Source organism: Eschrichtius robustus, chromosome 18 (assembly GCF_028021215.1).
Source record: "Eschrichtius robustus isolate mEscRob2 chromosome 18, mEscRob2.pri, whole genome shotgun sequence".
NCBI lineage: Eukaryota > Metazoa > Chordata > Mammalia > Artiodactyla > Eschrichtiidae > Eschrichtius > Eschrichtius robustus.
In genome coordinates, this window is record NC_090841.1 from 81,102,543 (window position 1) to 81,130,105 (window position 27,563).

Genomic DNA, 27,563 nt, shown 5'->3' on the forward strand with positions numbered 1-27,563 from the left:
GAGGAGGGAAGAAAGGCCCCAGCCTCTCTGCTTGGTCTCAGCCCACAACTGACACCCCACTGGTGAAGATCCACTGGTGATGGCCATGGGCCTCCTGGATGCCAAGCAGGAGAGAGTAGATTTGGTTGGAAAGTGGAGAATCAGTGAATTAGGTGACCAAAAACGAGCATTTTACTAAAGAAAAGCAGTTCAGAATCCAGATACTTTAGCCATGACCACCATTCACTCCCGCTCAATCCCAGGCTTCTGTATCTAATCCCCAAAGGGTCCAGTGGCTTCTCTTCCACGACCAGCCAGGGGGACACTCAGTGGCGTTCCTCCAGGGGCAGGAGCCCCGCTCCTGGCCAGCCGCCAAAGGCGTTGTCAGGCCCCTCTGGTTTCACAAGCTGTGGCCCGTGGCAGTGAGAACAGACGCTGGAAACGAAGTGCATCCATTAATTCAAGGCTGACTGAGATTGAGAAGAGATAGTTCGTTTCACGTTGGGAAAACAGAAGCATTCCCTGGGATTGAAATCGAGGTGTCTGAGAGACGCAAGGGTTCTCCGTCTGGTGCCCAGATAACGCACCAGCGCGCGCCCCCCGGGGCCTGAAGGCCCGGAGCCCAGAGCTCCTTCCCGCGAGCCCGGCTCAGCCTCCGGGTGACCGCCTGGCGCAGCCGGGGACGGAGGCAGGAGCTGGACCGGCAGGACCTAAGGGGGCGGCCAGCGGGGCCGGGCTGGCCGAACAGGTTCAGGGCTGATTCCAGCCCCTCAGCCCCGCCGGACTACAAGTGCCTGTGACTGTCGCAGGTCTGGAGTCCTTGGGCCAGGGGACCCGGGCGAGGGAGCCGGCGGGGTCTCAGAAAGAAGCGGGGATCCTAGGTGGGAGACGCTGCGCTCACCTTCGCCCCAGCGCAGAGGAGCTGCGCGACCAAGCCCCGCGGGGCCCGCCTCGGCGCCCCCTCACCTGCCGAGCAGGCGGGCCGCGCGTGGGGCCGGAGAGCACGAGGGAGACACAGGCCGGGTTTAGCTGGTCTCCGGCCCAACCTGATCCCGCCCCCTCCCCGACTCCCCGCGATCTCGCGCCCGCCCTCGGGCCTTCGCGCGGAGATCGACGTTTCGGGCCGGACCCAGGACTGGGCGCCCAGGGCCCGCCGTCCAGGCCCCGGCTGCGCGGCCCGCACCCCCGCCCGGGAGGCGGAAGCAACAGGGAGCCACGCCCCCGCCCTCCGCCCCCGGGTCCCCTCGGCGGCCCTGCGCCGGGGGGGCGGGCCGGGGCGGGCCGGGGCGGGCGGGCACCCAAGCGCCAGAGCGCGGGCGCGGGGCGGGGGCTCGGGCGCGGGGCGGGGGCGCTGGGAGGGGGCGCGGGCCGCGGGGCGCATGCTCACACGCGCTCGTGACGTGCGCGCGGGGACTGGCCTGCCGGAGGCCGGGCCGAGACGGCGGCGGGCGGAGACCTGGAGCAGAGCAGAGCAGGGCAGAGCCGCGGAGCGGAGAGGAGGAGCAGAGCAGCAGAGCAGCGGCGGGAGCGCCGGCCGCCGCGCCCCCGAGCCCGCAGCCCCACCGCCCGGGCCTCGGCACGCGGGCTCCGGTCGCCGAGCGGCCACCCCCGAGCCGGCCGCCGCGGGCCGGGCCGGGCATGAGCGCTGAGGGGCCGCGGCCGCCCCCCGCACCGCCCGGCGCGCCGAGGCCGTGACCGGGGCGGAGCGCGCGGCCGCACTCGGGCCCGGGCCCATGGGCGCGCCGAGCCCGGCTCGGGGGCGCTGAGCGGGCGGGCGCGGCCGGAGGAGCCATGGACTGCAGCCTCGTGCGGACGCTCGTGCACAGATACGTGAGTGCCGCCGGCGCGGGACCGGGGCCGGGGCCGGGGCCGGGCGGGACAGGGCGGGACGGGCCCTCCGCCCCCGACCCTGCCGCGGCCGCCGGCCCGGGGGCGCTGAGGGCTTGGGCGGCCTTGTGCGGCCGCCGGCCCGGGGGCGCTGAGGGCTTGGGCGGCCTTGTGCGGCCGACCGCGACCCGGGGGACGGCAGGACGCGGGGTACCTGCGGAGCTGGCACCTGGGCCCCGACGGCGCGGGCGCCCACCCGCCGCGCTCCTCCCCGGAGCCGGGCGGGACTGCCGGGGCAGAGACTGCTTAGATCGGCGCGGGCCGGGCTGGGGAGGGATGCTCGGGCTCGGCCTCGCCTGCCGGCTCTGCCCCAGGCTTAAGGGACAGGGAGAGGGGCGCCCACACGGAAAACGGCGGTGGCTTTGCTCGTGAGTTTGGTAACAGCACCGGGGGGTTCGGAAGTGAAGTTTGGGACCTTTGTCCCGAAAGTAACCAATCAGACCCGAGGCCGGCGGTTCGGGGTTCCCCCGGAGTCTTCGCTCCGGGAGGCGCGTGGCGACGCCGGGCGTGGGCAGGGGGGCGCGGAGGGGCGAGTTGGGTTTGTTTCACATCCGCCCGAGGGGAGCCGCGTGCGGCGCTGACGCCGACCCCGGGGGTAGAGGGGGTGCGCGCAGGAGAAGGAAACTGGTCGCGTCTCTGACACAGGCCCCCCTGTCCCCCGCGCGCACCGCCGCCAGTCACAGGTTGGAAAAGTCGCGCGCACTGAGCTTTCCGCTAGAAGAGGGAACGGTGGTGGGAACTTGGTTTTTTCTGGCTGAGGAATTCTCTTCGTCAGTCATTCATATTTATGAGCTTTCTTCGAGGAGGCCTTGGCCGCAGACGAGAGTGTTTCTCTTCATCCAAGGGGAACGTTCAATCAATGCCTTCCCCCGAATCCGCTCACTCACCAGAGGACTCAAGGGTCAGGGGAGCTTGTGGCACCTTCCAGTAGGTCCCCTGGGGAGGGCGGTCTGCCTTCCAGTTAGTGGGGCGAACCCCTCTGGGATTCTGGTTAGGGCCGGGAAGGCTTCCCATGGGAAGGGCCCTGTCCCCTCGGGGATTCTTGAGTCCATCTTATAACGTGAGTGTAAACATCAGGGTCACCTTGGTGTCTCTACAGTAGTAAGTTCTGGAAAATCAGGTAACAGTGACAGTAGGTAACCAGATGTCTTAGAGAAACGCTTGACGGGTCCCAGACATTCTGATCTCAGGCTTATGGCCCACGAGCGCGGAGCCAGCGTTAACCTAGGATGTGCTCACTAGTTTTCCAATTAATTTCTATTCTCTTCCAGCTCTAAGACTCTGTGATAGGAAGGAGAGTTGAATTGTGAGCGGTAATGCGGTCTCTGTCTACGAGAGGTGAAGGGCGGGTGGGCCACCCTCCTGCTCCGACCCGCCGAGGCCCACCGCCTGGTGGGTCTTCCCCTCCCTCCTGTTCCTGACCCCTTCGTCCTCGGAGTCGGGCAGACAGGTGTCCGAGTTTTGTGCTTTTACTCCCGTACTTCCTCCAGGCCTTCAGCTGTTTCATGTCATATCAATCTATATAAATGTTGGTGTACCTTATATTTTTTTAATTCCCCTTTGCTGTGTTATTAGACTTATTTTTCTCAAACCTAACTGGTAAATATTCTTCAGTGAACGTTCCCAGCATATATATTTGGTAATGTCCCTGGAATCCAGTTATGGGATGCTATTATTATTTCTTTGTTTCTCATTCCACATCTTTTTTTTTTTTTTTTTAACAGTCTGATCAGTTGGCTACTTCACCATGTTCACATACAAAACCATTCATTTCTATGATATTAAACTCATGTCTACGTTATTAAACTAATTTGATTTTTTCCAGAAACAGTCAATCTGTTTCCTTATAACTGGATTATCTTTCAATATGTAGGAATTAATTATACTTCCTTTTGCTAGAGGGCAAAGAAAGACTCTGGGATTAAATATTCATATTTCCTTGTGGTTTCCGTATATGACGTATTTCATAATCATGAATAAAGTCATACCCTGTTCCCATCTGGTGTTCACACAGTCAGAATTTCTGGGACAAAGAAACCTTTTCATGATGATGCCTGAGGGCTGCCAAAGATAAAGGAGTCCTTGGAAACCATTGCTGTGGGTATTTTATTCTGGGTTAATTCCAGAGAGATAGAATAGGCAAATGAATGAGAGAATTCCCTTCCGGGTTAGGCCAGGTATATGCCAAAGCTGGCATTACTGGTCGTTTGTGAGCCTGGACGCATATAAACCACGTAGAGGTGCGCTGTACTTGTAAATGTCAAAATGCTTCTGTACCTTGAGCTTTTAAAAGAAATGTTTAACGAAGTGGGTGGAGAACTAGTGTTATCCTCTTAGAAGAGATGTGAGGTGGGAAACCTAGAGTCAGGGAGTTTAAATTCTGAGAGGAACCTGCAGAGTCTCCGGGAGCCCACCTGGGTGTGGACCTGGCCTGCCCACTTTGAGGCCATGTCACCCTGGGCAGGTGGCTTCGCTTTTTCTCTGCCTCGGTTCTCTCATCTGAGGATGAATAGCGGTACCCGTTGCAGAGGGTTAGTGTGAGGATTAAATGAGTTAGTACAGGCCAGGAGCTAAGAGCGGTGCCCGGCTCTGCGGAAGTACTCAGCACACGTGTCACGACTAGCCGTTAGCATAACTTTGCCCCCGGTCACTGGCCGGGGGAGGGCAAGCACCTCTGTTGGTTGCCGGCCAGGCCTGTCAGTACGGCCACCAGGGGCCCTGGGTGCCCTGCTCTGGAGCAGCGTGTAGGGCTCAGATGGGATTCGGGAAATTTTAAAACGAGGGGTGCCAAAATGCCGCAGGCCCAACGAAAAGCCTGCAGGCCACGTTTGACCACAACAGTTATTTCCAGGCCAGGAGGACCACCTTGTCAAGACACTTGTCTCCTTCTTTCCATCCACGCCTCACATTCAGGAGATTTGACTGTAAAGCTTAATTTTGTCATGTTTCTGGCGTTTGTTTTTAGTAAACATCATTGGTCGCTGGAGAAGCTCAGGCGTGGCTGTGTTAGAATGCTTTACACCTTCTTAAAAATTCACTATTTGTATGCATGCACATGGGTCTGCTTTGGTTTGTTTTTTATCACCAAATGGTGTGTGCCGTGGACGTCAGTGCCCACTGATGCTGCCCTACAGGCGGACCCATCCATCTGACGCAGATTTAGTTTTAAAAACTTTGAGTGCCGCCTGACTTGGGGTTGCCTCTTAATGGCGCTTCCGACATGGGGCCTCCGGATCTGCTCCTGGAGTCTACACCCCAGGACACTAAGTTAAGCCGCTGGAACCACCGAGGCCTTCAGGTATTTGAAGTAGGTGACCCCTTAGGCTGGCCCGAGGGCTGTGCTACAGTGTTTGCACAGGCCTTTCAAAGCAGTCTGCCAGGTGTATAATTTAACCTTTGTGTCCTGGCTGCTCAGTTCCTTCCATTGTCCTTTCAAACCCTGTTGAGTGTCTGTTGGGGACAAGGGACCTTGACATGCTTTTCTTTCATGCCTGAGGGTAGGTTTAATAACCCGAGGGGAAAAGGGGGTTTAGGCGATTGGGTTTTGCTGCAGTCAGTTGCATTTCTAGGGATAAGCGCACTGTCCTCAGTTTACAGTTGGCCAAAACCACCTGGAATGCACTGAGCTACCGCTCAGAACGCAGGAAGGCCTCTGTTTACAGCCATGCTGGGCCCTGAAACCTAGAGACGCAGTGTTCCTTGGTGCTGGAACCACATGTTCCACTGGCAGCAGGGCTAATCAGAAATGCTTAGATCCCCAAGTCCCAGACTTACAGATGCTTTTTTAACCAAGTTAAGTGCCGGCAGAAATGCTATTTATTTGCAATGAAAATCAATAAAAAGCCATTTTTACAGCAATATAAACTCAACAAGATTGAACAAGGGATTGTTTTTGCCTTTAGTTGACTCCTGGTATCTGAGAAACAAGATAGTTGTTTGTGGAGGTCAAAAGTTCAGCGTCAGAGCCTAACAGGCAGCTTGAGACCTGGCCCGGCCTCTGACCGCGAGGCCTTGGGCGTCTTCCTGCTTGAAACGAGGCACCGCACCGACTGCGGCTCCCTGGGGGGCGCTGCCAGGATGGGGAGATGCTCTGTCAGGGGGCCTCTTATTTGAAAGGTGAGCCCTGGTGCTGCTGCCAGCCCCAGCTCCTCAGAGGGACGGCGTCTGCTGCTTCCTGGAGAGCCTCTGGCCCCGCTCCCCCTGCGGAGGGTGTGGAGGGCCGTGCTTGCCCTGCACTTGGTGGAGAGCACAGCGGTCCTCAGACGGGGCGCCCTCTGCCACCGGCCCACGCCTGTGGGTGCTCTTGCCGCCCTTCTGGTTCAGGGCAGGTGAGCCCGCTCTGTAAAGGTCTGTCCTGCAGACCTTGGGGTCCCCCGCCCCTCACCCCTCCTTCTCCGGAATCAGCAGCGTCTCCCTTTTAGGGTGACGTCACCCAGTCCCTGTGGCACTCAGCCATGCCTTGAAATCGCCTTTTTTTTTTTTGAAAAGCAGACTTTCTTGACCCCGCATTCCCCTCCCACGATCTCCCCGCTTCCCTTTCCTTCACAGCCACGTTTCTGTAATGTGGCATCTCGGTGTCCCTCCGGTGGGCGTGTCCGTCCCCATCTCCATCGTGTCCGAGGCGGCCCCGCCAGGGGTTGCCTTTCTGCCCTCACAGCTGGCCTCAGCGTACTTGGTGCAGGTGTTACCAAGTGCACGTTCGTGTGCCCGACGCACCGCAGCGTCGGAGTTCGGAGCAGAGAGAGGTTTATTGCAGGCAGGGCCGAGCAAGGAGAACGGGCGGCTCGCGCTCAGAAACCCTGAACTCCCTGACGGTTTTCGGGGGGAAGTGTTTAAAGGCAAAATTGGGGGTGAGGGCGGCAGGGCGCGTGACTGTCTTCTGATTGGCTGGTGGCGAGGTAGCAGGGCGGGGCTCCAGGAATCTGTGCTCGGCCTGAAGCGGCTGGGTGGGGTCTTGGTTCCTGCAGAAGAGCTCCGAGATGTGGTGGTGATGTACGTGCCTCCAGGGGAGCCAGGCCCCAGGCTGCACTGTCGCCCCTCCCGTGTCTCTACATCCCCCCCCCCCCCCCCCCCCCGCTTCCCCGATAGCAACTGTTGGAGTCTGCCCTTTGGAACCCAGGGAAGGTCACGGACACTGAAACGTTTTTCTTACAAACAAGAGGCGGGGGACCCGGAAAGGATTTGTACCCGGAGGGCCTCACAGGGTCCTGCTGGGTTTCTTAGGCGCAGCACACGTTTGGTGTATGTTCACCAATGCAGCCTGAGCCAGACAAGGGGCAGACAGCCGGACCCCCGTCCCTGTTCCTGTGGCGTTTACCTTGGGCAGGGGGGGCCCAGAAGTGCTGTCCCAGGGCGCTGGGCAGTGGTGGGTGCTGGAGCTGGGGCCGCGAGGCTCGCTGAGCTGCGGCATCTGGCGGGCGCGTCCAGGCAGAGAGGAGGGCCCAGCGGGTCAGCTGCCCCTTCACCGGGGTCACCCCTGGGGCCTGATGCTGGCGCCCTCTCCCTCCCCATCAACACCTTGCCTGGGGGAGACCTGGAATTCCTCCTCTGTGTCCGCAGATCCCACGCAGACCCCACGTTACCTTCTGGAGCCCAGCCTCCCTCCCGCCCCCCCTCCCCCCTCCCCCGTAGGCCCGGGACCGCTCCTGGCACACAGTCAGCGCTCCGTGAACATCTGCCCCAAGACTGATTACGCCCCTTATCATTGCTGTTAACAAGAACCTTGAAGAAGCTGCCCTTGGATGCTTCCGAAGGAAACCGTGGCGCTTCCAAGGACTTGAGTGATTAATGATACGTCAAGCTTTTGGATTCTCTTTCCCTGGTACATTTCACAGAGTCTTAACAATGTGGGAAAGGACGGGGAAGGCGTCCGGTCCCACCCCCTCACTTAATAAACACTAAAGGGGAGGAAGTTAAGTCCCCAAGGTCACAGCCCGCGGTCCCGCACCGCTGGTGCGGACGCCTGACTCGGGGGTAGCTTCCGCCGTGCTCTGTCTGTGGCTCGAGGGCTGGTCCTCTGAGCACTGGGCTCCCGGGATGTGTCTCCTCTTTTCTTGCATCCGTCCTGCGGACCCCGGGCCTGGAAAGGACCCTCTCCCGGAGCCTTGTCATGAACGAGCATTCTTAGCTGGTCCCCGTGAGGCCTGGACCCCCATCGCACAGAGCGCAGACCTTTTTGCGTGGATGCTTTTTGTTTTCTGGGCAGGGGTTTCCCAGATTTGCTAGGTTCACAAAGGAGTGCCTGCCCCAGTGAAGGCTGAGAACCTTGTCTGAAGACACAGGTAGGGAACCGGCCCTCTGGTCCCTCTGATGTGGTTGTGTCAGAGCTACTTGAGTGTCTGGCCAACATTTGAACATGGGTGAGTGTGAGCAAGTATCCAGGTTTCCTCGCTTTTTCATAAATGGTGTGATCTGGCAGTGCTGCGTTGGGTGGCTTCCCGGGACCACAGCTGCCCTTCACGGAGGGTCCAGTGCCCTGTCCTGTGGCTGCCCTGTCATCACCACCCCAGGATACGGGCTCCTCCGGTTTGGGTGGACCTTTGAGCCCAAAGCAAGCTGCGTCTGTAGGGAGTTTAGAAGACACCCGTGTGACTGGCCACCGAGAACAGAGCGGTGGGCTCCGTGTCCCCCGGTGTGTGTGCTGGGTGCTGGGGGGCGGTGCCGGGGGGGCGATCCAGCAGTATCTGCAGGGGTGGGGGGCTCACTCATGCTGCGTGTGGACCCGGAAAAAACCCACCATTGGGTCGAGAGTCAGGAGAGGATTTTAGGCCCCCTCTGTTAACGTTACCTTTGTCACCTGGGCGAAGGCCAGACCAGAACAGGTGAGCTCTGTGGGTGAGTTAATCATTAGCTGCCTCTTCAGACCAACCCTTTACATATTTTTCCCCATTTTTAAGTGGAGCGGGAGGAAAGTCATTTCCTCCGAGTCAAGTCATTTCCTCCGAGTCCTCCTTTCCCCACGCTCTCAGCGAGGAGTTAGGTGGTAACATATTTACACACGTTTGCAGGTGTCCTTCCCATCTGTGTTTCCGTCACTCCTGACTTGAGGAGTTAGTCATCCTCTGAGGAGAAAAGTCACTCGGATGGATTTCCAAATTCTTGTTCCAGAAATATTTAACCACCTCCCACCCTCCTGGTTTCTGTGGGCAAAATGTTTCCCATTTTTCTGTGGTTTTGATTTTATCTTTGGTGGGTTTCAGTATCAGAGCACCTCTCGGGAGTGATGTAAGAGGCAGAAGAAGTCAGTTTTCGGGGAGGCAGCAGTGTGCCCCGCGTCACCCAGCATCAAAATCTGCCCCCGCTCGACACGGACTTGAGCCCACATTAGTTGGCTGCACCTGTCAGGGTTGGTGGCCCTTGAGAAATTTGCCCCGTCCATTGTGTGTGATTTGCGGATAAAACGTTTTCGCAAAGGTGGGCTGCCAGTGGCAAAAAGGCTTTTAACTTCCACTCGCTTTGTTTCTGCTGTGCTCACGCCAGTGCCTGTTTCATGGGTTCTGTGATGGGTAGAGGCCAGAGTTACCGTCTTCTGCACCGTGTCCTTCACATGTTACCTGCCAGGGGACCTGCGTCTGTTCCAGGAGCCCCTCCCGCCGCCGGGCACGTGGGTGGGTGGGATGCTGCCCGTGTGGGCGTGGTGTCCCGCTGGAGCCCGTGAGCGCACGCGCCTGAGAAGATGCGAACGCTCTTTGTGAGTCTCCTTGGGGCTCACGAATCTTTCTGTGAACACAGTGGACGGGGGCCTGGTTCATCCAGTCTGCCCCTCCCGGCTGTGTTCCCCGGGGGCAGCTCACCACCCCTCTGTCCCCTCGTCTGCGTTGGGTGAGGGGCTTCCCAGCGAGCGTGGACGTTGTGCCCTTTGCCTTGACCTTTCAGTGCCCTTCTTCACGCTTCTTTCCTGGGTCTTAGGTCAGAGACCAGCCAGCACGACTCTGAGATGCCAATCACGTCAACACACACGTTTGATTATTGAGGACGTGATACCAAGAATGTGGCTGAGGAAGGAGTGGTTTTGATGGCGAAAAGCTGACATTGTTTCTGGGGTTGTTCTCTGAGATGCTCATGGCGGGTCTGTGAACTTTAATGTCGTGTGTAAGTGCCAGCATCTAAAATACGAAGCTGTGACAGGCCTGTGCGTGTCCTGGTATGCTCACCGCAGGCAGGGCTGGTGCCCACTGCAGAGCTCAGATTCTCAGCCTCGGGGCTGGAAGTGCAAGACCTGGGGCCTGCAGGTGGGTTCCTGTGAGGGGCCTCCTCCTGGCTTGCAGATGGCAGCCTTCCCTCCCCTCAGCTGCCTCCCCTGGTGCCCAGAGAGGGAGGGAAGGAGGGAGGGGAGCAGAGCAAGTGATCTCTTCTCCTCCTCTTGTAAGGACACCAATCCTATCAGATTACGAGTCCACCCTTATGACCTCATTTCATCTTAATTACCTCCCCAAATCCCTATCTCCAACTCTAATCACATTGGGGGTTAGGGGTTCAACATGTGAATTCAGGGGGATACTGCAATTCAAGGCTGTATACAGGGGGACACAGTGCAGTTCAAGGCTGTATACTATTAGAGGAGGCACGGTTTGGGTTGTAAACATTCACCCAGGTAAAGAACAGTTTGGCAGTTTGAACAGGAGGCAGTTTGAAACAGTGCATCATCTGCTGACTGTTTTATCAAACAAATACAAGAAAAAATGTTCCACAAAATCTGGGAAGAATAAAGTAAAATAAACGTGTAGTGGGAATGGGTTACTTTTTAAACTGTGGAGCAGATTTAGGCCGTTGTTACCTCTGACAGACCACAGTTTCCATTATTTGATCAGATCTAAGGTTGTGTCTATTTATATCTTTTTCTTCTCTTTCTGTTGCTTCTCCGCCCCCCCCCCCCCCCCCCCCCGTAGGAGGCTTGGTAGGAGGGTGGTGGTTGGTATTAAGACAAGACTATAAAGTGTTGTTTTGGTTTTTGTGTTATAACCTAAATCCACAGCGTCTGGCTTGTTGACAGGACAGATGTCACGGTATCTGCCACATAACTGGACTGGGCGGACGTGTCTGCTGAGGAAGCTGGGAGGCCGCTGCGTAACGAGCCGATTCTCCTCGTCAGTGGGGTTGGGTTTTAGGGACTCCACGCTGTCGGCCTGCTCTGTACAGGGTGACCTCTTACCTTTGGCAAAATCGGAAAGTGATGGTTGGAAGGTGACCCCGAGCTGTCGTTAGGGTGACAGGGACATGACTGCTCTGCACATCCAGAACATGGTGTCACCCTGTCGCCCATACATCATGGGCTTTCGCGGCAGTGCGTAAGCTCCCAAGCCAGCTGCTGTGGACCTTTCCCTCTTAGGTTTCTCTATAATCACAGCCTCATTCTCTTTTATTAAAAATTTGCTTACGCTGTTGTAAACCGGCGTCGGAAATGATCCTAAAGCATTATTCATCATATGATTAGGAGCTTGGATGGCCTCTGCTGTTGCTGGGAGGCTGGTCGCTCACCCCGTCTGATGCTGTGACACTAGTTAAAGCCACAGGACCCTGAGGGGCTCTCCCACCTCCCCATACTGCCCCGTCTGAACTGTCTGTGCAGAATGACGGGCTCTGCTTCCTGAAGATCAAGTTCGTACCTGGGCCATGTGAGTCTGACACTGGCCTGGCATGTTGGCCTCGCTCCCTTGAACCTGCCCCCGGACAGGGGGCTGACTGCCCCTCCCTCCTCTCCGGGCAGACCCCCGGCTGCCGGAAGGAGTCGGCCATCCTAGCCCTTACATAATCTCCCTCCTTCAGAGAAAAGAGGATCTCCTCCACCCTGTTTTCAGCAAAGGATTAGGGACAGTGAAGGGCGGCCATTGGAACGTCATCCGGATTTCTGTGTGATTTTTCAGGATGGCCTCGGGGACTGCCCACAAAACATGAGTTTTTAAATCATGGAATTAATTTAAAGTCATTCCATGGAACAAAATCATGGGGTGATCACTGGTGTGGAAGAGATGTGATATGAGGATAAAGCAGACCTAGATTTATCTGTCACTTTCAGGTGAAATATCTGATAAAATATCTGAAAGTGACAGATATGTGCATGTGGAATAATTTACGTTACCTTTTCTGTTTAGAAAGTGTATGGAAACAGTTGTTTTGACTCGGATACATTTAGGCAAACCATTAAAATAGTCGATAGCCATGAGGTATGTGCGTGCATTTTTTTCAGTTGGATGTAAATCTGAAAGCAGCGCGGTTAGAAAGTCGGGGTGACCATCCTGTGGCTAGAGTCTGAGTCCTCGCTTCTGATGTTCAGCTCATTTCCCCATTTTTCTGTTGTAAAATGGGAATAAGCTATGGAAACTCTTGGCACTGAGAACACGTGTGGGGCAAACCCAGTAAGATTCCAGCAGAGGAAGGCGTGCGATGCACTCGGTACACCCTAGGTGCTCAGCGTCGGCTGTTCACCAGATGTTTATTGACACTTGCTGAAGGCACAGGGGGTTCCGTGGCAGGGCAGAATACACAGACACCCCGGGCGCCCCGGAGACTGCATTTGGGTGGTATATGACAAAATAAATAAGCATACAGTAGGCTAGGTGTCGGGAAGGGCCGCGGACAGACATGAGCCGGGGAGGGGGTCACGGGGCGGAGGGGGTGACAGGAGCCAGGTCTGGGACGGGGAGACAGGATGGTTCTGGGCAGGATGGAGACCAGAGGCCAGCCCAGGGCGGCAGGCCCGAGGGCGGTGGGGGGGGGGGGGGGATGTGACAGGGATGATGTGTCACCAACATTTTAATAGGAGCACGTGGCCGCCCCACAAATTTCATTGCTTAAAATATGGAATGTGTTATATGTGTTGCCTTTGATAAAGGTTTCGGTTTGTTTTAAAATTATATGGACCTACTGTAGAGCACAAGGAACTCTACTCAATACTCTGTGACGACCTATATGGGAAAAGAATCTAAAAAGAGAGCGGACGTATGTATCTATATAACTGATTCACTGTGCTGTACTTCTGAAACTAACACGACATTGTAAATCAACTATATACTCTAATAAAACTTTTAAAAATTATATGGCCAAAGGAGGAAAATATTACATAATAGATAAATTAAGATGATTTAACATTATAAAGATGCATTGACTTATTGAGTGAATATACGGTAGGTTGGTTTATGGGCAGTTTTTTTGTTATTGTGGTAAAATATCCCTGAAATTTACCATTTTGACCATTTCCAAGTAAGTGTATAGTTCAGTGGCTTTAAGTACATTCACATCACCACCATCCATTTCTAGAACTTTTTCATCTTCCCAAACAGAAACTGATCTAAGAGCAATTTTAAGTAGTTTATTCCACATTTGATATTGTATATCTTGCTTTTTTTGGAAACATTTTTTTTAAAATCAATGATAAGGACCTTCTCAGGGTCATGGGAAGACTTATTGAAACCTAAGCGCTGATTAAATTTTAATGGAAAATGTACCTTTGGCAGGAGGGTTTTTTTTTTTTCTTTTAAATAATTGGCAATGGTAAGTTTTATTAAAATTTAAATACTTGAATGTGAGGATTCATTTGGGCTTTATGTTTTGTTTAGTGTGTGCTTGTCGAGAGCGGCCAGAGTGGTGATTATCGCTCCAGAGAAGAAAATCTGATATTTGTCTTAGAACAAGTCATTCTGTAATGAAACAGAATATCATAAAAGTTACGTCTAGTTGGCAATACTTTCAAATAATATAGTTCATAATGGTGTTCGTTTAACGATATTATAAAGCCACGTGGCTTTCTCCTAAGTGCATTGATAAGGAATAGGAATTAATGCATTTTATGTGAAATTTTCCTCCAGAAACTGCATTCTGCTGATTCACTGGTTCAGATCAGTTTTCTGTTTTGAGTTCATCTATAACACGTATTCTTTTACTGTCTAAAAAATTATTAAGAATAGATTAAACTTAAAATTAAATATTTTCTGTAAAATTGGGTCTGTGAGAAGCAGTTTCCTGTTATTTCTACTCCAAAGGGGATATGAGATTTTTCTGTTCTTAAATTGAAATAATAATCCCTTGATTTCATAAATTGCCCTGTCGCTTTTTAGAGAACAGCGTGGTTTCAAAAGCAGTAAGTCCCATTCTTATTAAGTACTTAATTTATTAACGAGAAACTTAGTTGAAAAGTTGAATAATTATATCTCTTAAATAGTTTGGCTTGTAAAAAACCGCAGCTGTAACAGGGAGTTGGCGAGATGCCCAGCTTGGCAGGTGATCTTTGGAGCTGACGGAAAAGTAAAACTTAAAGAGCGCTGATGGCACCTCCTTAGCACCCTCACGATTTAAGTTTCTTGAAAGATGGGTTGATGCTGGTTTCTATCAATCCATTACCCTTGCAGATTCAGAAAGGTTTGCGGTCTGAGGGAGGACGTCTCGTCCACACGAAGGCCTCTGCCCCTCGCTGGGATGAGGACTTGTCACTGGGGTCGCCGTGCCCGGTGCTGATTTTTTTCCCTTTTTTGTCCCAACCCTGGCAGACAGTCCACCCACCTTCGGTCATTTTCTCAGTGAATGACTGACTTCCTGCCTGTGCTCTGAACTCACCGGGGGTGGGGTTTGTGTCCAGATTTAGGATCGTGTGTATCTGATTCTCCTTGATTTTGTTATTTTAATGGGCCCGGTCGAGGAAGAGAGCGATTTGGTTCAGGTCTTGACCCTAAGGCCGTGGGCCGGGCCCGAAGAGCAGACCCTAAGGGGGATTCAGGGAGCCGGTGTGTATCAGGGGTCCTGCTCCACGGCAGGCGGCCCGTCTGGCGCCCCACGTGGGCCTACGAGCTGCCCGCTCCCGCCCCGGGCTCGCTGGCCCTGCTGGGGACGGGGCCGAGGGGGGACCTGGGGAGTGGGAGCCTGGGCTCGGGCCTGCCGCTTGCTCAGCATCCGTCGTGTTCGTCCCGGTGACGGACTGACCAGCTTTAGATCTGTAGCCGGCGACAGGGTCATGAAGATTTTCTGGACTCTTCTCTTCGCAGACTGGCAGGCCTGCGACCTGAAGTTCCATTGCCGGCCTTGTGAGCCCTTCTGGAAAGGCACCTCCTCAATAGGTTTTGGATTCTGTCTTAAAGGCCAGGACAAGGCCTCCAGCGTGTAAAATCCACACGTGGCTCTGCAGCCGAGGATGCCGTCCACACACGACACGTGCCCTGTGGAGTCCGTGTCCTCGCCGGTGAGCGTGGTTCCCACACACGCGCACGTTTGCTTCTCCGCTTTGGTCCTCACGGCTTGACGACCCCCGCTGCCACAGAGCAGCCCCCCGTGGCTCTCCAGCGGGTGGAGTAGCAGGAGGAGGTGGGCCCAGCGCCCCCGCAGGGCAGCCCGGTCCCATCCGTCTGCTGCTTTAGTTGTGACGGGCGAGGCGGGGCGGGTGGACACAGCTCCCGCAGCAGGCGGCCTGGCCCTGTGTCTGGGGTGGGGCGGCGGCCCCCCTGGGCCCGTGGGCGGTTCTGACACCCGGGCCCTACGGTCAGTGTTCTCGCTGCAGGTAGGGGTACCAGGTGTTCAGTATTTAACGAAAGGGGTGATGGAGGGAGGTCGTTGAGAGGCGGCCAGCTGGGCAGCGGGGAGGCGGATAGTAATAAAGATCGACCATCAAACCAGGACGGGACCAGGCAGGGTCCGCTCTCCCTGCTGTCACTGCTGCTCTGCGAGGGGCTCGGGCGCCCTGGCCCCAGTTCCTGCGAACCCGGGCAGCGGTTAGTGATTAACCATGGCGAGTGGCAGAGCTTGGAGCAGGGGGCGCTGATTGCGGGGGGCAGGGGGGCACGAGGGGCACGGGGTGGGCGCCGACCGCTGCTGCCCCTGACGAGGGCACGGAGGCACCTTGTTGTTGAAAACAAAGTGCTGAGGTCAGAGGTCGCTGAGGCCGATAAAGGCGGGGCGGGGGCTCCGCGCCGCGCGTTCTGTTTGGGGGGGTCTATCCGGGGACTGGCCCCGTGCGCCCCTTCCACCCGAGCACGTGGCGGGTAGCCCGGAGCGGCCGTGCTGTTGACTCGGTGCCCAGCGCGGGACTGATGCCCGGCCACCGTCCATTCCCTCCGGGGCCCCAGCCAGGAGGCGGCGGGGGGGAGGCAGGTTTACAGCCGGCCTGGGACTGACATTCCTCCTAAAGCAGAGCCAGCGTCTTTTCCAGTCCTGTTGTAATTTAGAATTTAGGGTTCACTCTAAAGTTTTGTGGTTTTAAAAATTGACTTGAAGTAGTCAAGGGGAGAATTGTCCAAAGTTACTTGTTTGTTCAGACTAGAAACTCAGAGGGAAGGAGCGGAGCTAACTTAGGTCAGATCTCAGCTCTGCTTGATGGGACACCGGGGAGGAAAGAAGGGCCACCGGACTTGCTGACACGTGACTGTCCCTGGGTCCCGGTTGTGTTTTCATCTTGGGGCAGCTTTTCAGAATTCCAGGCTTGAGTTTACTGGAGACTGGTGATCCGGGGGCTGGGAGGCCACTCCAGTGTGTGAGGTCGGGTTGAACTTTCACGTTGATGGGGACAGACAGAAAGGAGGCTGCGTGGTCCCCGCCGTCTTTCTGAATGTGCCCCAGGAGCCTCGGCGCGGACGCGGTTCCGGAGCGCAAGGATGAGGAGAGGGCAGGGGAGAAGCCTTGCTTAACATCCCGAGTCTGAGGTTCCTCACCCCAGCCCGGCCAGCTGTAGGGGACACAGTGCTAGACGGAGCTCCGTGATAAGAGCTGCCACGTGCCTCTTCTCCGTGTTTGCTTCCAAATGCCTAGCGCTACATATGCCTCAAACGTACTACAGTCGGTTTCTGCTTCCCAGTAGCTCCCAGGAGTAAGCAACGCAGTGTCCCTGCAGGTAAAGAGCAACCTGATTAAGTCCCCCCCACCCTGCCCCCAGACACGGATGAAATGCTCTGTTCATGGTTCGGTTTACCTGGGGATCAGGGCATGAGGGCTGGTTTCCTGCAGCCCTCCTGTGTAGGTGGTGTCATTTGGGCCCCCAGCTTATTGACAGTGAGGGGAGGCCGCCAGCCCAGGTCACACAGGGGCTGGGGGCAGAGGCTGGCCTGTCTCCAGGGCGGGTCCTTTCCCTGCATTGTATGGCCACCACATGCACCTTCGGTAGGCAGCCCGCTGGGTCCCACAGCTTGACCGCTAAGAGTGGGTGGGTAGGGAGCCATACCCTTGGACAGGCCCGGGGCAGAGGCCCTTTCTTATCTTTGGAAGTGCTGCTGCTGATTAACTGGTGGTCACAGCCCCCAGCTCCTTTGCTGTGGAGCCCCCTCCATGGACCAGCCTGGTGCCCCCGTGAGGCTAAGACCTCCATCGTGCAGCTCTACGGCTGCAGCGAAACCAGCCAGACAGCGCCCGCCCGCTCCCGCCCGCTCTCAAAGCCACTGGACAGAACCATGAAGAGGCGAATATTCCGGAGCCATGTTCCGGGACCCAGTGCCGAACACACACCGGGCAGGGCTGTGCATTCAGTGTCGGGACACTTTCAAAGGGGGGGTGGTTTTCTGGCAGCCACCCCTGGAACTCAGAGCCCGAATAGACCTACAGTTGGCGTGTGTTTGGATCTTCAAACGAGACACGTTTGGTTCTTGTGAGTAGAGGCGTGAACGTTTAAAACAAGTTCAGTTGGGTTTCCGTGGACTTGGAATAGTTGTAAATTCATCTGCACAGTATTACATAACAGAGTTCACAAGGCTCTATGGATCTTGGTGGAATTATTTTTTATAAATTTCATGATCCTTGTGGATGTAAGAATTCATATTATTGAACACGTTCGAACAGAAAGGAGTCGTGTCCTGCGTATTGAAATTGTATTACATTTCCTCATGCCTACCTTTTAGAAGGTCTCGTGGGTTGTTGTTGTTTTTTTTAACTTATTTATTTATCAATTTATTTTTGGCTGCCTTGGGTCTTCGTTGCTGCGCGCGGGCTTTCTCTAGTTGCGGAGAGCGGGGCTACTCTTTGTTGCAGTGCGCGGGCTTCTCATTGCGGTGGCTTCTCTTGTTGCGGAACGCGGGCTCTAGGCATGCAGGCTTCAGTAGTTGTGGCACGTGGGCTCAGTAGTTGTGGCTCGCAGGCTCTAGAGCGCAGGCTCAGTAGTTGTGGCGCACGGGCCTAGTTGCTCCGCGGCATGTGGGATCTTCCCAGACCAGGGCTCGAACCCGTGTCCCCTGCACTGGCAGGCGGATTCTCAACCACTGCGCCACCAGGGAAGCCCTCTCGTGGCTTTTTAATTCTTGTTTAAGCTGTGGCTTCTAAGGCCGCAGTTGTTTCAGGCAGAATGGAAATTTTATTCCCATTTTGTTTGTGGGAAGATCACATTCGGGCCATTTAATCTTTTGCTGGTAGCTAACCGTTGGTGAGGATGAACTGAAACCAGGTAGGACAGAGAGGGGTCAGAGAGCCCTGTGGCTTAATTACCTCTTGTCCCTCGGGCCCCCTGGGCTTCTCCGCTCTCCTCCTGTTCCCTCTCCCTCACCTGCCTTTCTTCCTCCGTGACAAGCCCGGCTCCCCTCACCTTTCCCTCCCTCATCCCCCATCCTTAGGGAGCATCTTCTGGGTTCAACTGGAAACATTCCCCTCTCAACCAGAGAAAACGCTGTGGTTTTCCTGCCCTTCGGAGGATCCCCACCCCAGCTCTAAGCCGCCACGGGGCGGGGCGACAGGAGGGAAGGAGCAGAGCCAGGGGCTGGCCTGTCTGCTCAATCGGGCCGCTCCATGTTCCAGCCCCACACCCTGGGCTTATTCTGTGTGCTTCTGTGCCGTTACAGGTGCTCTGTGTGGGGAAGCTTTGGCAGAGACACACGACGGTGAAATACCCCTGACCACGGGACGGCTGCAAACACCCCAGGCTGTTCGTCCTATAGTTTCCAAAGGATTCATGAGATACTTAGGCAGCGCTTTTTTTTATTGTAGTAATTTACCACTGTAACCATTTCACGACATAAAATCAGAGGCACTGAGTACATTCACACGGTTGTGAATCGTCACACCGTCCATCCCTGGACTCTTCGTCTGAGGTGGAAGCTCCGTCCCCGTTTAACACTAGCTGCCCCTCCCCGCCGCCCTGGTGATCATGGTTGTGCTTTCTGTCTCCGTGACCTTGACCTGTCGAGACGAGTCCCTCCTGTAAGTGGAGTCACACAGGATTCCCCTCAGCAGAGTGTCCGCAGGGCTCGTCCACGTCCTGCGTGTGTAGAAATCCCCCTCCTTTTTAAAGCTGAATAATTGCATGTGTATCACTCGTTTTGTTTATCCGTCATTGTTGGCAGACACACGGGTTGCTTCCTGCAGTCTTTTGTTATGGACCCAAACCCTCCTGTAAGACCAGAGCCCTCGGGTTGCCCCAGGCTCCGCCGGAGAAGGCTGTGTTGCTTGTCTAACCCTCGTCGCTCCGCACAGGCCCGCGGCTGGGCGGCTCCCTCCTGCTACTGCTCTGCCCCGGCGGCTCCCCTGCCCTTGCCTGAAACCTCCCTTCCCCTGGGAATTCTTTACAGACTCGTCTCTCTCCACGTGTGACCCTCGTCTCCGTCCTTTCAGCACACGTGTGGCTGCCGTGTTGTTAGCTTGCTTTCCCCCCTCCTCCAGCTCGGGGTTAGCTTGCTCTCCCCCCTCCTCCAGCTCGGGGTTAGCTTGCTTTCCCCCCTCCTCCAGCTCGGGGTTAGCTTGCTTTCCCCCCTCCTCCAGCTCGGGGGGACTCAGAGGGAGCCACCTCGGTGCTGCTGGCCCAGCCCTGCCTTCTGGGGCCAGAGCAGGTGCGGGACCGAGGCCCCCTCGGGCCTGGGCGGGCTCTCACCCCTCCATCCAGGGCCAGAGCCTGGCTCCGTGGACTTGGGCTTGCCATGCATCCCCCCCACTCACGGCTGGGGTCCGTGTGTGTGAAGTGGGCTCGGCTGGGGGCAGCCCGGCTCCCCTTCCAGAACCCCCTCTCTGTCTGCTTTGGAAGAAGCCGCACGGGCGATGGCAGGTGAAACTGCAGAAACCCCGGCAGTTCTGAGGTCCGCCCGAGCCCTGTGCTTTCTGGGCTCTCGGGTCTGTGGACACGGAAGAGGCGGGGGCTCAGGCGTGTTCTGGAAACAAGGAAGTGGAAGCTTTCTGCTGGGGTTTCTCCCGGAATGAGGATCGAGAGCCCTGAGCAGAGATTGTCCTACTTGGGGAAGAGGTGGTTTTCAGGTTACGAAGAGCTGAATGAGCGGGACAGAATGTCACACGCACAGTAGGGCCTCACGTATTTGCAGTAAAAGCTGGTGAAATGGGTACTTGCAGAGTTCACAGCCAGAAGAAGAATTTTCCTCCTGAGTCACATCCAGGTTTATTTCAGAATGTACAGCCGCACCCCAAAGCAGACAGGGCTCTCTCATCACACCGCCAGGTCGATCGTTGATCAGGAGGGGGCGTGGGGTTCTTTGGAAAACACAGTTTTAGAAAACATTTTAACAGCCAAACATACTTGGATTGAGAATAAATATCCCCAAGTTCTCCTGTGGTAAATGTTTTGTGATTTTGGCTGTACAGCCTTTATGCTACTGCGTATTCCAGGCACTGCTGCATATTACAGACACGTGCAGTCTGTACGATTCCAATTTTTATAAAAGACACAACTCTGCCCTGGGTCCAGTGGAAGCGAGGCCTGGGGGTCAGGGTGGGGCTGAGCCTTCCTGCCCTGTCCCGGGGGGGTCGGGGCGTCTCTCCCTGCGCCTGAGGCGCCTGCCCACCGAGGAGCTCTCCAGGCTGCCCCCTGGGGTCTCAGCACTTCACTGGCCACGTGGCTGAGTCCAGTCTCCAGACCCCTGCCCTCCCCAGAGGTCAGCAGCGGGGTGGGAGTTCCAGCCCTGGCATCAGTGTGTGGCCAACCCCTCCCCTGAAACCATCCAGGGACCCACCTGAGCCAGCTGGGGAGGTGTGGCCAGAAGGGGCCCCTTTTGAAATACAAAGACACCTGCCTCACAGGAAATTCCAAGGGCTTGCGAAGCTCTGTGCCGGGAACCTGGACAAAGGAGCCGGAATCCACATCCGCCCCTCTGATTCAGGAATCATTTGCTCTCCTTTCCCACCCACCGTCTGGCGCCCAGCCCTCCTGTTTCCCGCCGCCTCTCCAGGCCACACCTGCGGCTTCTGCCCCCGGCCCTTGCGTCCTGGGCAGTGTCTTGGTTCCCAGCTGACGGTCACTGCCCCTTCCTGTTGCCACTGCCCCTTCCTACCTACGGCCACTGCCCATTCCTACGGTCACTGCCCCTTCCTATCGCCACTGCCCCTTCCTAAGGTCACTGCCCCTTCGGCAGGCAGGCCGCGCTGTTCCTGGTGGATAATTTGGACCCCACACCTGCTTCAACCCAGGGGCCATCACAGAGGCCTCGCCACCCCCCTGCCCCGGGAAACTGGTCTGCGGGGGATGGCTGCGGGCCGTGGGCCCTGGACAGACAGGTACCTCCATGGTTCCAAGACGTGTGGCCTTCTGTGTGAGGGCGTGTCCGCGGAGGAGGGGCCCCGGGGCGGGTGAGGGGCGCTGGTGCTGAAGGCCGATCCATTCCCCTCCTCACCAGCCTCTTCCCTCCCTGCTGAGGCCAGCCAGCCTAGACCACCCCGCCCTGCCAGCCTTGACCGCCCCGCCCCGCCCCGCCATCTGCTGCCTCTGCCTTTCTGTCTGTGCTTCGCGCTTGCTGCCCCTCACGTGCCCCCCTGCACCAGCCCGGTGGACCAACTGCACCCACACGAGCCTAGGCCCCCCAGGTGCCTCAGGATAGTCTGCGTGGAGTTGGTGCTGAGTCTGTGTTTCATGACCCCGGACGCAGACAGTGGCTAGTTTTCCCCTCCGCATAAAGTTAGCCTGTGGTGACATAGTAACGAAGGAGCTTAGACACACGGGAAATTAGCTTTTGCACCGAGTTCCAGGGGGGCGGCCGGGGGGCGTGTTCCCTCACTCAGTCAAGCAGTACTCCAGCACCACGGGGCGCTCCAGACTTCACCTCCATGATGACTGTCGACAGCGTCAGATCCCACGAGACCACCCTCTGCTCCAGACGCGGATCCCAGGTCCAGGTTGCCACCTGTGCTCCTGACCCACCGGCTACAGTCAGAGGCTCCCACGGCCCCTCCTCGGGTTCGGTTAAATTGCTGGAGCGCTCACAGAGCTCAGAGAAACACTTTACATACTAACTCACCAGCTTATTATAAAAGTACACAGTTCAGTGTAACCGAGCAAGGGCTGTGAGCCTGCAGCACAGAAAGCCAAACTCCGAGAGCAGGTGTTCGCAGCAAAATAAGGGTTTATTTCAGGCGCCAAGCAAGGGGGTGGGAGACAAGCCTCAGATCGCTCTCTCTTGGACATTGAGTTGGGGTTTTTTTTAGGGGAAGAACAAAGAGACTGGGATTCACCATCATCATCTAGGGACATTTCGGGAGCCAGGATGTCCCTGGGTTTAGGATTCTCAGGCCAGGTGGTCCCTGGCTCGGGGGTCTGTTCACTCATCTCGCGCTGGAGAGACAACCTGAGTTTGTAGGTGATGATGACGTCTATGATAGCGGTTTTAGTCTATTAACAATGTTATCGACAGCAGCGATCTTAACCATCTGACCCTGTTGATTAGTGTTCCGTGAGCACAGGATTGAGGTCAGAGGGCACAAGACGGGGAGTAAAGTGTTGGATGGAGAGAACTCAGTAAGGGAACGGGGTTTCATCAGGAACAGCCAGATGGAAGAGATGCACGGGACAAGGAGTGGGGAGGTGGCACGGAGGGTCGAGGCCACCGCCATCCCCATCTCCACATGCTCACCAACCGCCAACTGGGAAGGTCTCCAAACCCGTCCTTCTGGGTTTCTATGGGGACTTGGTGTTGGGAAATCTTAATGGAAAACTTTGGGGACGTTGCAAGTTTTCATTAACTTACATCTTTAAGGCTCTTTCATACTGTCTGTGAATTCTTTAAAATAACTCAGTTTTATAGGTGTTGGTGACGCTGAATGCTGTTTCTGGCAATAGCTTGCTCTATTTTCAGCAGGTTTACCTGTATTTTTCATTTTATTCAGCCCATAGTTAAGGAGCGCCCACTGTAGACCAGGTATTGTGCTAGCTGCTGGGAATACAGAAAAAACTAGACAACGGAAATAAGAATTGGTCTCTTCCCTGTAGGAACTTAAAATCCAGCGGGAGAGACCGGCAAAGGGGCCCAGTTTTGTTCTTGAGCGTGAAGGAATCTTGCAGGGTGAGGTGCAGGGATTTTCTGTGGGAGGGTCCTGCCCAGCCCCGGCCGTGGGTGCAGATGTCCTGAGTCAGCTTCCTCGAGGGCACCTGGCCAGGGGACCTTTCTCTCACCCAACTCGTGTTTCCAGAAGGAAACTCTAGACCAAGCAGCCCACCCAGGGGCCAGCCTCAGGGCTGGGAGCGTTTGTTAGGGGTGAGGCCACACTTTTCTTGTACTTTGCACTAGCGACCTGTCTCCTTGACTCCTAACTGGGAATGAATGAGTAATGGTTACTCATTGGGCTCTAGTGACGGCCCTTCTCTGATGAGCAAAGGAAGAACGTCCCTTTTTCCCTACCTTTTCCCTAGACCAGCAGGTAGCAAACTTGTTTTGAAAAGGGCAAATCTTTTGGGTTTATGGGGGTCTAAGTGTTTACAATATAGTAACTGTTTTAGGCTCTCAGGGCTACAAGCTCTGTGGCAGTGACTCAGCTCTGCCATCTGGCAGGAAGGTGGCCGTGGACCATTCATGGTGCCGGCCTGGCTGTGCGCCAATGAAGCTGCGTTTACCAAACAGTCTCCCGCCTTGTCCTGGACTGAAGGGGTGGCTGTTGGCCCATGAACTTGGTGACTGCCCCTCCCCCCGCCACTTGGCGCCTGTATCACTTTGTCAGTTTCCAGGTAGCTTTAACTAAAAATATTACTTATCGCTTGCCTCCGGTGTTCATGTTCTCCATCTTTTTATCTTGATGACTTCGTTGATGGATGGATAGACATACATGTGGCTCGAGATGCAAACGTAAAAGAAGAGCATCGGGTGAAAGCCCCTCTCGCCTGCCCCCCCCCCCCAGGGCCCCCCACCTTCCCGCCACGCACAGGGCTGGCGAGTGGGCAAACATACGGGGAATGACAGGGAGGGTGGGTTAAGCAGGCTTCCACACTGGCAGCGTTTGGGGGCTGTCTTTTTTCATGGATTTGACGCAAGGGCTTTCTTCCCTCCTAAAGTCCAGGATAGGGCCCAGCTGTCCCAGGAACCCGAGCGACAGAACCTTGAGGACTGGGGGACAGCCTTGCTGGGCCCAGGATGCGCGGCTACGGGGACCTCCTGTCTCTGGCCGAGCCGACTTCTCTGGGGCTGCTGCTCTGTCACAGATCAGAAACCACTTTGTACAGTTTGGGGTTTGCCCAGTTCACACTTCATCCCGCAGCCTCTGGGCTCTGCTCGCATGAGCCTGCGTGCCGTCTGTTACCGGCCCCGGCGTCTGCGGTGAACAGAGCAGAAGGGCCTTCCAGGGCGCCCGGCTATTCTTAGTCTCCTGCTATCTTTAGCTGATGCCGTCAGGCCACCGTGAGGCCAGCAGGCCACCTCCTCACAGCAGGTTTTAGGAAACTGTGAGGCTGCCTCACCGCCTCTTCGAAAGCCAGCAAAGGAAACTGGGAAGCTGCTATTTTGGAAACTCGCGCCAGCTGCTATTTTGGTCAATAATGAATCTGATTTGAAGCAAATTGGGAAAAATAATCACTCTTAAATGGCTCATAAGTATGATTTGTTGAATTCTTTAGGTAGAACGGTAGCCCATACTACTCCATTGGCCAGAATTTATACTTAAGAAAATTCAGTGCTGATTCTTAGTTACAGATTTGGGCTCTGGGGGGAGGGGTGCAGACGCCACCTCCTTCCCCATCTTCTGTTGCCGGGTTAAGTGTGTTCCTGACCCTGTGGACAGGAGCGTTTCTTCATGGGAAGTAAGGTCATCTTTGGGAAACCTCAGCAGCCTAAACGTAGACAGTGGACCGAGCGGATGTATCGTTGGGGGGAGTGGCAAATGGCACCTCAGGGCCAGTCTGTTTGTCCCCCATCAGTAGCAGTTTCTTTACGGGGCTCTGTCATCTTTGTTCACTGCCCACCAGCGCCTCGTGGGAGGAAGGGGGAGGACAAGGATGGCAGATCCCTGATGTGTGAGAGCATCCTTGCAGCAGGGTCACACCCCACAGCGTTCAGGAGCTTCCACGCCGGTCCCTCGATTTAGGTGTGACGTCGACTCTCTCATCCTCAAGGGCTATAGGAGTTAACTCCTCACACATCACTGTGTCTGTGATAAAGTAATGGAGGGGCACGCAGAAAACAGACACAGTGAAGGCGCTGGACCCCCGTGCCAGTTTGGGTTGGGGGCTGCGGGGGTGGATTCACATGGGGGGATCACGGAGGTGGTCTCGGGCGGGGGGGGTGGATCACGGAGGTGGGCTCGGGCCGGGGGGGATCACGGAGGTGGGCTCACACCCCCACTGCAGAGCTGGGCTCCCGGGGAGAAGGCAGCCGAGGCCCCCGCCTGGGCATTGCCCTTCCTGACCTGCAGAGCTGGCCACTGGACCCAGCTGGTGAACCCAGGCTTGGCACAGATCATGGATTTGTAAATAATTTCATAAGGGAGAAGCTTTTCGGGGGCTTTCAGGTATTTGGAGGGGAAGTGCTGTAATGTTTCCACCTTCCTAGTAGAAGTTGATCAATATTTCCTGGCTGGTTTTGTCTGCACAGACTTTCATCAGGGTGATTATCTGCTCACCACACACCTCACATCAGCTGTTTATCCATTACCGGAGGCAACTGGGGTTTCAGCGCATCACCCAGAGAGCAGGGTTCTTGGGGAAAAAAATCTAACATGTCAAAGGTGAGGGTTGAGTAGGACGGGAGCTCGTGAAGGGTGGGAATCAGCTGAGCCCCGCCGGCTGGCGGGCGTGAGGGGGACTTGTCTGAATTTGGTTGCTATTGTGGTGAAGTAAGTGGGCTTTTAAACAGAACTTCCTCGTGGGAAGATACTTCCGTTCATTATACATTCTTTCTTAAATAAATCAAATAAAATATTAAAGAGTAAAATTAGCTTTCTTACTAAATGGAGAGGAAATGCCATCAGAGCAAAGACAGAGGCCGCACTCAGAGCTCTTCTGATGGCAGCGCGGTTCCTAACTTGACATGCCTGTCCCGTTTCCCCAGGAGACGCCCAGCCTGCGCCTCGTCCAGCCCCCCCCCCCGGCAACCCCGCATTCCCCGGGGTTCTCCGCTGTGCTGATGGATTTCTGTTTTGTATTAGGTCCGTGGTAATGTGACCATGTAGGTGGGAATTGGCCCCGCGTGTTAGAACCTGATTTGTCCCCATTCAGTGACCGCCTGGCCCGGCTTGTGTGTCCCCTTGAGGGGTGAAGGGTGGGGGACATAGGGGAGGCCACCCCGCCAGACTGTGGAGCCAGGGGAGGGCAGGCGGGCTGAGCCGGGTCAGAGGAAGGCAAGCAGCCCTCAGGTGCCTGGGTGTCCAGGGAAGCCTGTCGGAGAAGCGTCAGGTACAGCAGGGAGGAGAGTGGGTCCCCAGTGCCTAGAGGGAGGGTGGCCTGCACGGCGTGGGCCCGGGGCGCACCGGTGTTTGCCCGTCTCAAGTGCTGATGGGTTATTGAAGCTCAAGCAGAGCCTTCCTCCTGTTGGGAGGGTAGGTCTGCAGTGTCCATTCTTAACCTGTCAGCAGGGACACGTCTGCCGTACGTACCCTTACCCAGGGTTCTGCAGGTGCTGTGGTGGGCAGTGGGGGGCCGTGGTCAGGACCACAGGACCATCTTACCTGTCTGCTGGTGCATCGGCTTTATTTGGAGGAATGTTAACTTAAACATCTTTTAAGTTAAATCAAATTCTGGGGACTTCCCTGGTGGCGCAGTGGTTAAGAATCCGCCTGCCAATGCAGGGGACACGGGTTTGAGCCCTGGTCCGGGAAGATCCCACGTGCTGCGGAGCAACTAAGCCCGTGCGCCACAACTACTGAGCCTGCGCTCTAGAGCCCGTGCGCCACGACTACTGAGCCCGCGTGCCACAACTACTGAGCCCACGCGCCTAGAGCCTGTGCTCCGCAACAAGAGAAGCCACCGCAGTGAGAAGCCCGTGCACCGCAACGAAGAGTAGCCCCTGCTCGCCGCAGCTAGAGAAAGCCTGCGCACGGCGACGAAGACCCGACGCAGCCAAAAACAAATAAAATTTAAAAAACCCCCACAAATTCTGATTTATTGTCGAAGAGCGTGAACACTTTGCATAAAATAAGAACGAACACAAAGTTAAAAAGAAATCGTGTGTTGTGGTGGCCCCCCCCCACCCCGAGTCCCGGTGGGCAGGTCTCTTGCCCTCCCCTCCCCACCCCCGCCCCCGTCTTCATTCTGTGTCTCTCTCCTCACACTCTTCTGCCCTCAGTGGTTAAAGCCAGAGAAATACCAGCACTTACTCGCGTGTCTGCCTTCAGTCTGATTAGCGTTCCTGTTTGATTCAGGGGATGGATGCTGAAGCAATTGACACGTCTTGTTTACAGGTTATTTATATAAAGATTTTGATACACGTTTTTCTTCTAAAACTACATTTTATTGTTAAAATTCAGCATTAGAAGCACAAGGATACATTCCTTAAGGAATTCATTGTACAGGCAAACGCTCTTTCAAAACACCCCGTTTGTATCTCTCAGGGTCCACGCACCTCCATGCGGTGATCGGGGGTGGGGCGGCTGAGGGGCGTGGACGCTCGCCT

At 55.8% G+C, this 27,563-nt stretch overlaps 1 protein-coding gene across 5 annotated transcripts in view; it reads left to right on the plus strand.

Annotated features, from left to right (window-relative positions):
- Positions 1–1,700: 1,700 nt before the first annotated feature.
- ATP11A (ATPase phospholipid transporting 11A) overlaps positions 1,701–27,563 on the plus strand; it is a 125,638-nt gene continuing 99,775 nt past the window's right edge. For all 5 annotated transcript variants that reach the window (XM_068527021.1, XM_068527022.1, XM_068527023.1 and 2 more), the window contains exon 1: positions 1,701–1,809. In XM_068527021.1, coding sequence (XP_068383122.1) covers positions 1,771–1,809 — 39 coding nt within the window. In that variant the 5' untranslated portion in view covers positions 1,701–1,770. The remainder of the gene's footprint in view (positions 1,810–27,563) is intronic.